Source organism: Lichenostomus cassidix, unplaced genomic scaffold, assembly GCF_008360975.1.
Source record: "Lichenostomus cassidix isolate B80296 unplaced genomic scaffold, HeHo_3.0 HiC_scaffold_36, whole genome shotgun sequence".
Lineage (NCBI taxonomy): Eukaryota > Metazoa > Chordata > Aves > Passeriformes > Meliphagidae > Lichenostomus > Lichenostomus cassidix.
The window spans coordinates 979936-994244 of NW_028147270.1; the positions used below are offsets into that span (position 1 = coordinate 979936).

Consider the following 14309-nt stretch of genomic DNA (forward strand, 5'->3'; position numbering starts at 1 on the left):
TTCCCCAAAAATTCGCCTTAAGGACCCCAAAATGCCCAAAATTTCATCCAAAATTCCCACCCAGGAACCACCTGGAGATCCTCCTCCACACAATACTCATTAATTAATTAATGAAGGGATTAATTAAGAGTTTAGGGAGGGTTGAATGACCTTCCAGACCCCAAAACACCTCAAATTCCACCCAAAAATTCACCCCCAGACCCCAAAATCCCACCCAGGAACCCCCAGGAGATGTTCCTCCACCCAAAACTCATTGACTAATTAATTTGGGGGTTAATTAAGGGTGGGGGAGGATCTGAATGACCTCCCAGACCCCAAAACACCTCAAATTTCCCCCAAAAAATTCACCCTAAGGAGCCCAAAATTCCCACCCAGGAACCACCTGGAGATGTTCCTCCACCCAAAACTCATTGATTAATTAATATAGGAATTAATTAAGGGTGGGGGAGGAGCTGGATGACTTCCCAGACCCCAAAACACCTCAAATTTCCCCCAAAAATTCACCCTCAGACCCCAAAATTTCCGCCCAGGAACTACCTGGAGATGTTCCACCACCCAAAACTCACTCACTAATTAACACAGGGATTAATTAAGGGTGGGGGAGGAGCTGAATGACCTCCCAGACCCCAAAACACCTCAAATTTCCCCCCAAAAATTCACCCCCAGACCCCAAAAACTACTCCAAAAATCCCCAAAATTCCACCCAAAACCTCCATCCCCCCCCAAAAACCAAACCAACCAATCAACGCTGGGTCTTTACTGACAAACAGGCAGGCGGGCGGGGTCAGGGCGGGGGGGGGGCGGGGCTGGGCGTGGCCCATCCGGGGGCGACCACACCCAGGTGGGCGTGGCCTAGAGGCGGCGGATCTTCATCTCGCTCCTCTTGAGGGAGTAGTAGAATCCCTTCCACTGGGCCCAGTTGATGCCGTTGGCGTAGGACAGGTGAGGTCCGGCCAGGTAGAAGCCGTTGAGGTTGGAGAAGTGGCAGCTGCGGAACCACCAGGCGCCCGAGGAGAGCGCGGCGCAGTTCTGCGCGAACAGGTCCTGGTCGCGGTCGAAGGTGGAGAACTTCTGGCCGTTGTGGTAGCTCAGCGAGTCGCCTGGAGGAGGGGAGTGACCGGTAGTGACCGGCTGGTTGGTCAGTGGGTGGGTGACCTTTCCATGGTTGACCACATTGACCAAACCATGGTTGACTTTGACTTGGTTGACCACTGATGGTCAACTGATGGTTGACCTTTCCATGGTTGACCACATTGACCAAATCATGGTTGACCTTCACTTGGTTGACCACTGATGGTCAACTGATGGTTGACCCTTCCATGGTTGATTCCATTGACCAAACCATGGTTGACCTGGACCTGGTTGACCACCATTGGTCAACTGATGGTTGATCCTGACTTGGTTGACCTCACTGACCTCATGGATCTCTTAAAGGTTGACCCTTCCATAGTTGACCACTGTTGACCCCATTGACCTCATGGATCTCCTGAAGATTGACCCTTTCATGATTGACCACTGATGGTCAACTGATGGTTGACCTTGACCTGGTTGATTCCATTGACCAAACCATGGTTGACCTTCACCTGGTTGACCACTGATGGTCAACTGATGGTTGATCCTGACTTGGTTGACCTCACTGACCTCATGGATCTCCTAAAGGTTGACCCTTCCATGGTTGACCACTGGTGGTCAGCTGATGGTTGACCTTGACCTGGTTGACCACATTGACCAAAGCATGGTTGACCTTGACTTGGTTGACCAACTGATGGTTGACCTTGACCTGGTTGATCCCATTGACCAAACTATGGTTGACCTTGACCTGATTGACCACCATTGACCTCCCCATTGACCACCATTGGTCAACTGATGGTTGACCCTGACATGGTTGATCCCATTGACCAAACCATGACCTGGTTGACCACCACTGACCTCCCCATTGACCACCATTGGTCAACTGATGGTTGATCCTTCCATGGTTGACCACTGATGGTCAGCTGATGGTTGATCCTGACCTGGTTGATCTCCACTGACCTCCCCATTGACCTCCATTGACCCCATGGATCTCCTGAAGGTTGACCCTTCCATGGTTGACCACTGGTGGTCAGCTGATGGTTGACCCTGACTAGGTTGACCCCATCGACCCCATTGACCACCACAATGACCCCACTGACCACAATGACCCCAATGACCCCACTGACTACCACTGACCTCATGATGACCCCTTTGACCCCACAATGACCACACTGACCACCACTGACCCCCCAATGACCCCATTGACCCCACAATGACCCCAATGACCACACTGACCCCACTGACCATAGTGACCATCACTGACCACCACTGACCCCACTGACCACCACTGACTACCATTGACCCCCCAATGACCCCAGTGACCCCCCAATGACCCCACGATGACCACTGACCAGTCCCTCCGTCCACGAACCCCCCGATGTGCAGAGAGTATCCATCCCTTCACCACTGACCACCACTGACCCCTTGACCTCATGATGACCCCTTGACCCCCACAATGACCCCTTGACCCCCCACACTGACCCCCCAATGACCCCCCGATGACCACTGACCGGCCCCTCCGTCCACGAATCCCCCGACGTGCAGGGCGTATCCGTCCTCCTCGGCGCTGACCGCGGTGGGGGACAGAGCGAAGTGACCGTAGGTCGCCGCAGCCGAATTGTTCTCAAAGTCCTCCAGCTCCACGCGGAGCTCGTAGCGGTTCTGGAGGGTCAGCAGGGCCAGAGTCTGCAGGCCTGGGGGGCAGTTAGGGGTCAGTGGTCACTCGGTGGTCACTCAGTGGTCAGTCAGGGGTCACTTGGGGGTCAGCCAGGGGTCAGTCAGGGGTCATTTAGGGGTTAAAGAGTCACTCAGGGGTTAAACAGTCACTCAGGGTCACTCATTGGTCACTCATTGGTCACTCAGTGGTCACTCATTGGTCACTCATTGGTCACTCATTGGTCACTTGTTGGTCAGTCAGGGGTTAAAGGGTCACTCAGGGGTCACTCAGAGGTCATTTAAGGGTTAAAGGGTCACTCAGGGGTCATTAGGGTCAGTCAGAGGTCACTTAGTCACTCAGTGTTACTGAGGGTCACTCAGGGGTCAGTCGGGGGTCACTCATTGGTCACTCTGGTCACTCAGGGTCACTCAATGACCACTCATTGGTCACTCATTGGTCACTCGTTGGTCAGGCAGGGGTTAGAGGGTCAGTCAGGGGTCATTCAGGGGTCATTCAGGGGTCATTGAGGTCACTCAGAGGTCATTTAGGGGTTAAAGGGTCACTCAGGGGTCACTTAGCAGTCACTCAGGGGTTAAACAGTCACTCAGGGTCACTCATTGGCCACTCATTGGTCACTCAGGGGTTAAAGGGTCACTCAGAGGTCAGTCAGGGGTCAGTCAGGAGCCAGTGGTCACTCATTGGTCAGTCACTGGTCACTCATTGGTCACTCAGTGGTCACTCGTTGGTCACTCATTGGTCACTCATTGGTCACTTGTTGGTCACTCAGGGGTTAAAGGGTCACTCAGGGGTCATCCAGGGGTCACTCAGTGGTCACTCAGTGGTCACTCATTGGTCACTCAATGGTCACTCGTTGGTCACTCAGGGGTCACTTAGTCAGGGGTTAAAGGGTCACTCAGAGTCATCCAGGGGTCAGTCAGTGGTCACTCAATGGTCACTCATTGGTCACTCATTGGTCACTCAGTGGTCACTCATTGGTCACTCATTGGTCACTCAGTGGTCACTCATTGGTCACTCAGCAGTCACTCATTGGTCACTCATTGGTCACTCAATGGTCACTCATTGGTCACTCATTGGTGACTCAGCAGTCACTCACTGGTCACTCACTGGTCACTCAGGGAGTCATTGGGGTCATGGGAGAGTCCATACTGGTCCATACTGGTTTACATTGATCTATACTGGTCCATACTGGTCTGAACCAATCCATACTGGTCTATACTGGTCCATACTGGTCTATACTTGTCTATACTGGTCCATACTGGTCTATACTGGTTTATACTGGTTTATACTGGTCTCACCCAGCCAGTACTCGCCGTCAGCCCGGCCGAACCCTGACCGATAGTTGTTCAGTGTGAACAGCTCTGTACTGGTTTGTACTGGTCTGTACTGGTCTGTACTGGTTTATATCGATCCATACTGGTTTATACTGGTCTATATCAGTCTATACTGGTCTATATCAGTCTGTACTGGTCCATACTGGTCCATACTGGTCCATACTGGTCCATACTGGTCAGAACTGGTCTCACCCAGCCAGTACTCGCCGTCGGCCCGGCCGAACCCTGACCGATAGTCGTTCAGTATAAACAGTTCTATACTGGTCTGTACTGGTTTATACTGGTTTATACCGGTTTATATCAATCCATACTGGTTTATACTGGTCTGTATCAGTCTATACTGGTTTATACTGGTTTATACTGGTCAGAACTGACCATACCCAGCCAGTACTCGCCGTCGGCCCGGCCGAACCCTGACCGATAGTCGTTCAGTGTGAACAATTCTATACTGGTCTGTACTGGTTTGTACTGGTTTATACCGGTTTATATCAATCCATACTGGTTTATACTGGTCTGTATCAGTCTATACTGGTTTATACTGGTTTATACTGGTCAGAACTGACCGTACCCAGCCAGTACTCGCCGTCGGCCCGGCCGAACCCTGACCGATAGTCGTTCAGTATAAACAGTTCTATACTGGTTTATACTGGTCTATACTGGTTTATACTGGTCTATACTGGTTTATACTGGTCCATACTGGTCTCACCCAGCCAGTACTCGCCGTCGGCCCGGCCGAACCCTGACCGATAGTCGTTCCAGCCGCGGAAGAAGCTCACGGAGCCGTTGAAGCGTTTCTGGAACACCTGGGAGAGAGTGGGGGAGGGGCGAGAGTGGGGACGAGAGGGGGGAGGGCGAGAGTGGGGGAGGGGCGATGGAGTGGGGAGGGGAGAGTGGGGGAGGGTGGGAAATAGGGATTTGGGGGAGGGCAATGGGGAATGGGGTGGGAGGGCGAGAGGTGGGGAGGTTGGGGTGGGGGAGGGGAGGGAGGGAGAGGGGCGATGGGGGAGGGGCAGGGAATGGGGGATGGGGAGGGAAATGGGGGATGGGGGAGGGAAGGGTGGGGGAGATGGGGTGGGGTGGGGAGGCGATGGGGGAGGGAATGGGGGAGCAGGGAAACAGGGTGGGGGAGGGTGGGAAAATAGGGGGTGAAGGGGTGGGGGAGGGGTGGGAGGAATTGAGGGTGGGAAATGGGGTGGGGAGGGGCAGGGAATGGGGGTGGGGGGGGGCAAGGAAGGGTGGGGAGGGGCGGGAAATGGGGAGGGAGTTGGGGTGGGGGAGGGAGGGATGGGGGAGGCGATGGGGGAGGGCAGGGAAATGGGGGGATGGGGAGAGGGGCAGGGAGGGTGGGGGAGGGGCAGGAGATTGGGGAGGTTGTGGGGGAGGGCGGGAAAATTGGAATTGGGAATCGGGGTGGGGGAGGGGCGGGGAAAGGGTGGGAGGGGCGATAAAATGGGGGGGTCGGGGCGGGGTGGGGGAGGGGCGACCCGAGGAAAATTTGGGGGATTTTGGGGATTCCTGGTTGGATTTTGGTGCCAATTTCGGGGATTTTGGGGTTCCCGGGTTGTATTTGGGTCATTTTGGTGTAAATTTCGGGGATTTTGGGGATGAATTTCGGGGATTTTTGGTGTAAATTTTGGGTATTTAGGAGTTCCCGGATAGATTTTGGTGTAAATTTCAGGTATTTTGGGGTAAATTTGGGTGTTCCGGGTTGGATTTTGGGGATTTAGGTGCAAATTTTGAGGATTTCGGTGTAAATTTCGGGTATTTTGGATATCCCAGGTTGGATTTTGGTGCAAATTTCGAGGATTTTAGTGTAAATTTTGGGGATTTTGGTGCAAATTTCGGGTATTTTGGGGTCAATTTCGGGTATTTTGGGGTAAATTTCGGGTATTTTTGTGTAAATTTCGGGCATTTTGGTGCAAATTTCGGATATTTTTGAGTTCCCGGGTCGGATTTTGGTGCAAATTTCGGGGATTTTGGGGTAAATTTCGGGTATTTTTGTGCAAATTTCGGGTATTTCGGGGTAAATTTCTGATATTTTTGAATTCCCAGGTTAGATTTTGTTGCAAATTTTGGGGATTTTGGGCTGAATTTCGGGGATTTGAGATTCCCGGGTTAGATTTTGGTATAAATTTTGTGTATTTTGGTGCAAATTTCGGGTATTTCGGTGTAAATTTCGGGAATTTTGGTGCAAATTTTGGGAATTTGAGATTCCCGGACAGATTTTGGTGCAAATTTCGGGGATTTTTGTGTAAATTTCGTGGATTTCAGTGTAAATTTCGGGTATTTTGGTGCAAATTTCAGGGATTTTTGTGTAAATTTCGGGTACTTCAGATATCCCGGCTAGATTTTGGTGCAAATTTCGGGTATTTCAGTGTCCCGGCTTGGATTTTGGGCTGAATGTCGAGGATTTTGGTGTAAATTTCAGGGATTTTGGTGCAAATTTCAGGTATTTCGGTATAAATTTCGGATATTTTTGAGTTCCCGGGTCGGATTTTGGTGCAAATTTCGGGTATTTTTGTGCAAATTTCGGATATTTCGGTGCAATTTTCGGGTATTTCTGCTATCCCGGGTCGGATTTTGGTGCAAATTTCGCGTATTTCGGTGTAAATTTCGGGTATTTTGGTGCAAATTTCGAGGATTTCGGTGCAAATTTCAGGTATTTTTGTGCAAATTTCGGGTATTTTTGTGCAATTTTCGGGTATTTCGGCTATCCCAGTTAGATTTTGGTGCAAATTTCAGGGATTTGAGATGCCCGGCTTGGATTTTGGTGCAAATTTCGGGTATTTCGGTGCAAATTTCAGGGATTTTGGGGTAAATTTCGGATAATTTTGAGTTCCCGGGTCAGATTTTGGTGCAAATTTCGGGTATTTCGGTGCAAATTTCGGGTATTTTGGTGCAAATTTCGGGTATTTTGGTGCAAATTTCGGGTATTTCGGCTATCCCGGGTTGGATTTTGGTGTAAATTTCGGGTATTTTTGTGCAAATTTCGGGTATTTCGGTGCAATGTTCGGGTATTTCTGTGCAAATTTCGGGTATTTTGGTGCAAATTTCGGGTATTTCGGTGCAAATTTCGGGTATTTTTGTGCAAATTTCGGGTATTTTGGTGCAATTTTCGGGTATTTTTGCGCAAATTTCGGGTATTTTGGTGTAAATTTCGGGTATTTTTGTGCAAATTTCGGGTATTTTGGTGCAAATTTCGGGTATTTCGGCTATCCCGGGTTGGATTTTGGTGCAAATTTCGGGTATTTTGGTGTAAATTTCGGGGATTTTGGTCTAAATTTCGGGTATTTTTGTGCAAATTTCGGGTATTTTTGCGCAATTTTCGGGTATTTCTGCTATCCCCGGTCGGATTTTGGTGCAAATTTCGGGTATTTCGGTGCAATTTTCGGGTATTTTGGTGCGAATTTCAGGTATTTTTGTGCAAATTTCGGGTATTTCGGCTATCCCGGGTCGGATTTTGGTGCAAATTTCGGGTATTTTGCAAATTTCGGGTATTTCGCAAATTTCGGGTATTTCAGTGCAAATTTCGGGTATTTCGGCTATCCCGGGTTGGATTTTGGTGCAAATTTCGGGTATTTCGGGTATCCCAGTTAGATTTTGGTGCAAATTTGGGGGATTTTGGCATAAATTTCGGGTATTTCGATGTAAATTTCGGGTATTTCGGTGCAAATTTCGGGTATTTTTGTGCAAATTTCGGGTATTTTTGTGCAATTTTCGGGTATTTCGGGTATCCCAGTTAGATTTTGGTGCAAATTTGGGGGATTTTGGCGTAAATTTCAGGCATTTCGGTGCAAATTTCGAGGATTTTGGTGCAATTTTCAGGTATTTCTGCTATCCCGGCTTGGATTTTGGGCTGAATTTCGGGGATTTTGGTGTAAATTTCAGGGATTTTGATGTAAATTTTGTGTATTTTGGTGCAAATTTCGAAGATTTTGGTGCAAATTTCGGGTATTTTTGTGTAAATTTCGGCTATTTTTGAGTTCCCGGGTCAGATTTTGGTGCAAATTTCGGATATTTCGGTGCAAATTTCGGGTATTTCGGTGCAATTTTCGGGTATTTTTGTGCAAATTTCGGGTATTTTGGTGCAATTTTCGGGTATTTCGGCTATCCCGGGTCGGATTTCGGGCTGAATTTGGGGTGTTTGGGGGCGGGGGAGGGGCGCTACCGTCCACACGTGCCCCTCGGTGTTCATGTCGCAGTAGACGGGCACGGGCGGCGCCCCTCCCCCCGCCGGCGACACCAGGTAGACTCCGTCTGCGCGTGCGCCCTGCGCGTGCACGTCCTGGCAGTCCCGGGGGGGGAGGGGCGGGCACAGCGAGCGGTCTGCTGCGGGCGGGAATTTGGGAAAATTTGGGACAATTCGGGGGGATTTGGAGGGAAATTTGGGGAAAATTGGGGGAATTTGGGGGAAATTCGGGGATATTCGGGGTTATTTAGGAGATTTTGGGGGAAATTTGGGAAAATTCGGGAAGATTTGGAGGAAATTTGGGATGATTTGGGGGAGATTTGGGAAAATTCGGGGGATTTGGGGAATTTGGGGGATTTGGGGGAATTCCGGGAGGATTTGGGGAATTTTGGGGAAAATTTGGGATGTTTGGGGGAATTTGGAGGAAATTCGGGGAGATTTGGCGGAATTTGGGGGAAATTCGGGAGGATTTGGGGGAAATTCGGGGAGATTTTGGGAGAAATTTGGGAGGTGTTGGGGAGAATTTGGAGATTTGGGGAATCGGGGATATTCGGGGATTTTGGGAGGATTTGGGGAATTTGGGGAGATTTGGAGGCAAATTTTGGGAAATTTGGGGTTATTTGGGAGGAAAATTTGGGGAAATTTGGGAGGATTTGGGGTTTGGGAAATTTGGGAAAATTTGGGAAAATTCGGGGAGATTTGGAGGGAAATTTGGGGAAATTCGGGGTTATTTGGGAGGATTTGGGGAAATTTGGGGAAATTTGGGGGAATTGGAGATTTGGGGGAATTTTGGGGGAATTTGGGAGGTTTTCGGAAAATTTGGGGGATTTGGGGAGAATTAGGGGAAATTGGAGATTTGGGGGAATTTGGGGGAAATTCGGGAGGATTTGGGGGAAACGGGAGATTTTGGAGAAATTGGGAGATTTTGAGGAATTTGGGAGATTTGGGGGAATTTGGTGGAAATTTGGGTGAAATTCGGGATATTCGGGGCTATTTGGGAGGATTTGGGGAAACCTGGGGAATTGGGCAGTTTAGAGAATCAGGGATTTGGGGGATTTGGGGAGTAACTTGGGAGAATTTTACATGGGGGAAAATTTGGGCAGAGATTTGGGGAAAAATTTGGGGTTCAGGGAAAACCTGGGAGATTGGGGAATTTGGGGAGATTTTGTGAGAAACTGGGAGATTTGGGGATCTTCGGGAAATTTGGGGGATTTGGGGAGATTTTGGGTGAAATTGGGGGAGATTTGGAGATTTGGGGAGATTTGGGGAAAACTCGGGAAATCAAAATTTGCGGAGATTTTGGGGGAAATTTGGGCGAGTTTGGGGAGATTTTGGGGAGATTTAGGGGAATTCGGGGGGATTTTGGGGGATTTGGGGGAGTTTGAGGAGATTTTGGGGGGAAATTCGGGGCGATTCGGGAGGATTTGGGGGAGATTTGGGGGAATTTTGGGAAATTTGGGAGGATTTGGGGAAATTTGGGGGTTTAGGGTGGGGGAGGAGAGCAGGGAGCACTTCCGGTCATTCCGGCTTTGCGACTCCTCCCCCAGTTTATCCCAGTTCATCCCAGTTCCCCCAAACCCCAAACCAGTAACGAAAAACCCCAAACCAGTATAAACCAGTAACCCCAGAGCCATTCCCAATCCCCTCCCAGTCCATCCCAGTCCATCCCAGTTTATCCCAGCTCAATCCCGTTCCATCCCAGTTCCATCCCAGTCCATCCCAGTTCCCCCAAACCCCAAACCAGTATAAACCAGTAACCCCAAAGCCACTCCCAGTCCCTCCCAGTCCATCCCAGTCCAATCCCAGTCCAATCCCAGTTCAATCCCAGTCCATCCCAGTCCATCCCAGTTCATCCCAGTTCCCCCAAACCCCAAACCAGTAACGAAAAACCCCAAACCAGTATAAACCAGTAACCCCAAAGCCACTCCCAATCCCCTCCCAGTCCCTCCCAGTTCAATCCCAGTCCCTCCCAGTCACTCCCAGTTCATCCCAGTTCCATCCCAGTCCCTCCCAGTTCATTCCCAGTTCCCCTAAACCCCAAACCAGTATAAACCAGTAACCCCAACGCCACTCCCAGTCCCTCCCAGTTCCCTCCCAGTCCATCCCAGTTCATCCCAGTTTCATCCCAGTTCAATCCCAGTCACTCCCAGTTCCCCCAAACCCCAAACCAGTAACGAAAAACCCCAAACCAGTATAAACCAGTAACCCTAAAGCCATTCCCAATCTCCTCCCAGTCCCTCCCAGTTAATCCCAATTCATTCCCAGTTCCATCCCAGTCCCTCCCAGTTCAATCCCAGTTCCCACAAACCCCAAACCAGTATAAACCAGTAACCCCAACGCCACTCCCAGTCCCTCCCAGTCCCATCCCAGTTCAGTTCAATCCCAGTTCATCCCAGTCCAATCCCAGTTCATCCCAGTTCATCCCAGTTCAATCCCAGTCACTCCCAGTTCCCCCAAACCCCAAACCAGTAACGAAAAACTCCAAACCAGTATAAACCAGTAACCCTAAAGCCACTCCCAGTCCCTCCCAGTCCTTCCCAGTTCCCTCCCAGTCCATCCCAGTCCAATCCCAGTTCAATCCCAGTTCATCCCAGTCACTCCCAGTTCCCCCAAACCCCAAACCAGTATAAACCAGTAACCCCAACGCCACTCCCAGTCCCTCCCAGTCCATCCCAGTTCCCTCCCAGTCCATCCCAGTCCAATCCCAGTTAATCCCAATTCATCCCAGTTCATCCCAGTCCATCCCAGTCCATCCCAGTCCATCCCAGTTCCCTCCCAGTCCATCCCAGTCCAATCCCAGTTAATCCCAATTCATCCCAGTTCATCCCAGTCCATCCCAGTCCATCCCAGTCCATCCCAGTTCCCCCAACCCCCAAACCAGTATAAACCAGTAACCCCAAAGCCACTCCCAGCTCCTCCCAGTCCATTTCCAGTCCATCCCAGTTCAATCCCATTTTATCCCAGTCCATCCCAGTTCCCTCCCAGTCCATCCCAGTACAAACCAGTTCCCTCCCAGTCTCACCCTGCGGTCCGATCGGTTGTCCCTCGCCCAGAGTTCCCAGTGCCACCAGCAGCGCCACAGCCACCAACTGGGAGGGAATTTGGGGGAAATTTGGGAGATTTTGGGGAATTTTGGGAGAAATTTGGGGAAATTTGGGAGATTTTGGGGGAAATTCGGGAGAATTTGGGGGATTTTTGGGGATTTTGGGGGGAAATATGGGGGAATTTGGGAGAAATTTGGGAGATTTTAGGGCATTTTAGGAGAAATTCGGGGCGTTTTGGGGAAATTTGGGAGATTTTGGGGAAAATTCGGGAGAATTTGGGGCATTTTTGTGGATTTGGGGGGAAATTTGGGGCATTTTTGTGGATTTGGGGGAAATTTGGGGAAATTTGGGGCAGAATTTGGGAATTTGGAAATTTGGGGCATTTTCAGGGAATTTTGGGGAAATTTAGGGAAATTTGGGGAAATCGGGGAAATTTGGGACATTCAGGGGGAATTTGGGGGATTTTGGGGCGAATTTGGGGTTCCCAGGGTGTATTTTGGGAGTCCCGGGGGGGAATTTGGGGAGAATTTGGGGGATTTTGGGGTAAATTTGGGGATTTTGGGTTCCCAGGACAGATTTCTGGCTATTTTGGGGTTTCCGGGATCGATTTTTGGGGCAATTTTGGGGTATTTTGGGGTGAATTTGGGGGGATTTTGGGGTAAATTTCGGGTATTTTGAGTTCCCTGAATAGATTTCTGTATATTTCGGGATCCCCTGCTCAGATTTTGGGGTGAATTTGGGTTTTTTTTTGCTCCCGGGATCGATTTTTGGGGTGAATTTCGGGGATTTCAGGTGTCCCGGGTCAGATTTTGGGGTAAATTTCGGGGATTTTGGGAGATTTCGAGTTCCCAGTCTAACTCTCTCTAAATTTCGGGGTCCCCGGCTCAGATTTTGGGGTGAATTTGGGGCATTTTGGGGTAAATTTTGGGGATTTTCGGCTCCCGGGATCGATTTTTGGGGTGAATTTCGGGGATTTTTGGGTATTTTGGGTAAATTTGGGGCTTTTCGGGGTTCCCGGCTCAGATTTTGGGGTGAATTTGGGGTTTTTTGGCTCCCGGAATCGATTTTTGGGGTGAATTTCGGGGATTTTGGGGTATTTCGGTGTCCCAGGCTCCGATTTTGGGGCAAATTTGGGGGATTTCGGGATAAATTTGGGGGATTTTGGGTTCCCAGCACAGATTTCTGGCTATTTCGGGGTTCCCGGCTCAGATTTTGGGGTAAATTTTGGGGTGTTTCGGCTCGCGGGATCGATTTTCGGGGTGAATTTGGGGGATTTTGGGGTAAATTTGGGGGATTTCGGGGTAAATTAGGGGTTTTTGGCTCCCGGAATAGATTTTAGGGTGAATTTGGGGTAAATTTGGGGCTTTTCGGATGTCCCGGCTCAGATTTTGGGGCAAATTTCGGCTATTTTGGGGTAAATTTCGGGGATTTTTTGCTCCCGGGATAGATTTTTGGGGTGAATTTGGGGGATTTTGGGGGATTTTGGGGTAAATTTGGGGCTTTCCGGGATTCCTGGTTCAGATTTTGGGGTGAATTTGGGGTTTTTCGGCTCCCTGGATCGATTTTTGGGGTGAATTTCGGGGATTTCGGGGTAAATTTCGGGTATTTTGGGGTTCCCGGCTCAGATTTTGGGGTGAATTTGGGGGATTTTGGGGTTCCCGGGATAGATTTTCGGGTAAATTTCGGGGATTTTTTGCTCCCGGGAGAGATTTTGGGGGTAAATTTGGGGTATTTTGGGGTGAATTTGGGGTTTTTCACCTCCCGGGATCGATTTTCGAGGTGAATTTCGGGGATTTCGGGTGTCCCGGCTCAGATTTTGGGGTAAATTTCGGCGATTTTGGTATAAATTTCGGGGATTTTTTGCTCCCGGGATAGATTTTCGGGGTGAATTTGGGGTATTTTGGGGTATTTGGGGTGATTTTCGGGTATTTTGGGGTTCCCGGGTCAGATTTTGGGGTGAATTTGGGGTTTTTTGGCTCCCGGGATCGATTTTTGGGGTGAATTTCGGGGATTTCGGGTGTCCCGGGATAGATTTTGGGGTGAATTTAGGGAATTTTGGGGTATTTTGGAGTAAATTCGGGGCTTTTCGGATGTCCCGGGTCAGATTTTAGGGTAAATTTCGGGGATTTTTTGCTCCCGGGGTAGATTTTCGGGGCGAATTTCGGGTATTTTGGGGCTTTTCGGGATTCCCGGTTCAGATTTTGGGGTGAATTTGGGGGTTTTTGGCTCCCGGAATCGATTTTTGGGGTGATTTTCGCGGATTTTCGGGTATTTTGGGGTCCCGGGCTCAGATTTTGGGGTAAATTTCGGGGATTTTTTGCTTCCGGCATAGATTTTCGGGGCGAATTTGGGGGATTTTGGGGTATTTAGGGTTGAATTTGGGGTTTTTCGGCTCCCGGGATCGATTTTTGGGCTGAATTTCGGGGATTTCGGGTGTCCCGGCTCAGATTTTAGGCTAAATTTCGGCGATTTTGGGATAAATTTCGGGGATTTTGGGTTCCCTGGATATTTTCCCATACATTTCGGGGTCCCCCGGGTCAGATTTTGGGGCGATTTTGGGGTTTTTTCCTCCTCCCCTCCCCCCGGTACCTCCATGGCTCCTCGAGCTCCTCTCGGGCGGGGCGGTGGGGGAGGGGCGGCTCAGCCCGGGGGCCCTTTTGGGGGGGAAGGACCCCCGAGCTGCCCTTTTTTGGGAGAAAAATCCCAAATTCCTCCTTCCCGTCCCAAAAATAACCCAAATCCCTTTTTTTTGTGGGTTTTTAGCTCAATTTTTGGGCATTTTTTGGGGAAAAAATCGATTTTTTGGGGATTTTGTTTGGATTTTTGGGGATTTTTTTCTGGGATGAACTTGGAATTTTACCCTTTTTTGGGAGAAAAATCCCAAATTCCTCCTTCCCGTCCCAAAAATAACCCAAATCCCTTTTTTTGGTGGTTTTTTAGCCCAAATTTTTAGCGTTTTTTGGGGAAAAAATCGATTTTTTGGGGGATTTTTTACG

The 14309-nt window shown here is 49.6% G+C and overlaps 1 protein-coding gene across 1 annotated transcript; it reads right to left on the bottom strand.

The window, feature by feature from the left end:
* Positions 1-742: 742 nt before the first annotated feature.
* Positions 743-13971, bottom strand: MFAP4 (microfibril associated protein 4). The gene is made up of 6 exons (XM_085044513.1): positions 13903-13971; positions 11292-11358; positions 8249-8406; positions 4787-4883; positions 2583-2765; positions 743-1100 (listed from the first exon to the last, which is right to left on the bottom strand). Exons 1-6 carry the CDS (start codon positions 13906-13908, stop codon positions 853-855), a joined length of 759 nt encoding a protein of 252 aa, XP_084900639.1. The 5' UTR covers positions 13909-13971; the 3' UTR covers positions 743-852.
* Positions 13972-14309: the final 338 nt, after the last annotated feature.

What these genes read in the sequence shown, in the direction of transcription:
- MFAP4 (XM_085044513.1), bottom strand. An exon ending in ACAACCGATCGGACCGCAGG is followed by an intron (nt 8,407 to 11,291) that starts GTGAGACTGGGA and finishes CGCCCGCAGCAG; the next exon opens with ACCGCTCGCTGTGCCCGCCC. An exon ending in CCGAGGGGCACGTGTGGACG is followed by an intron (nt 4,884 to 8,248) that starts GTAGCGCCCCTC and finishes ACTCTCTCCCAG; the next exon opens with GTGTTCCAGAAACGCTTCAA.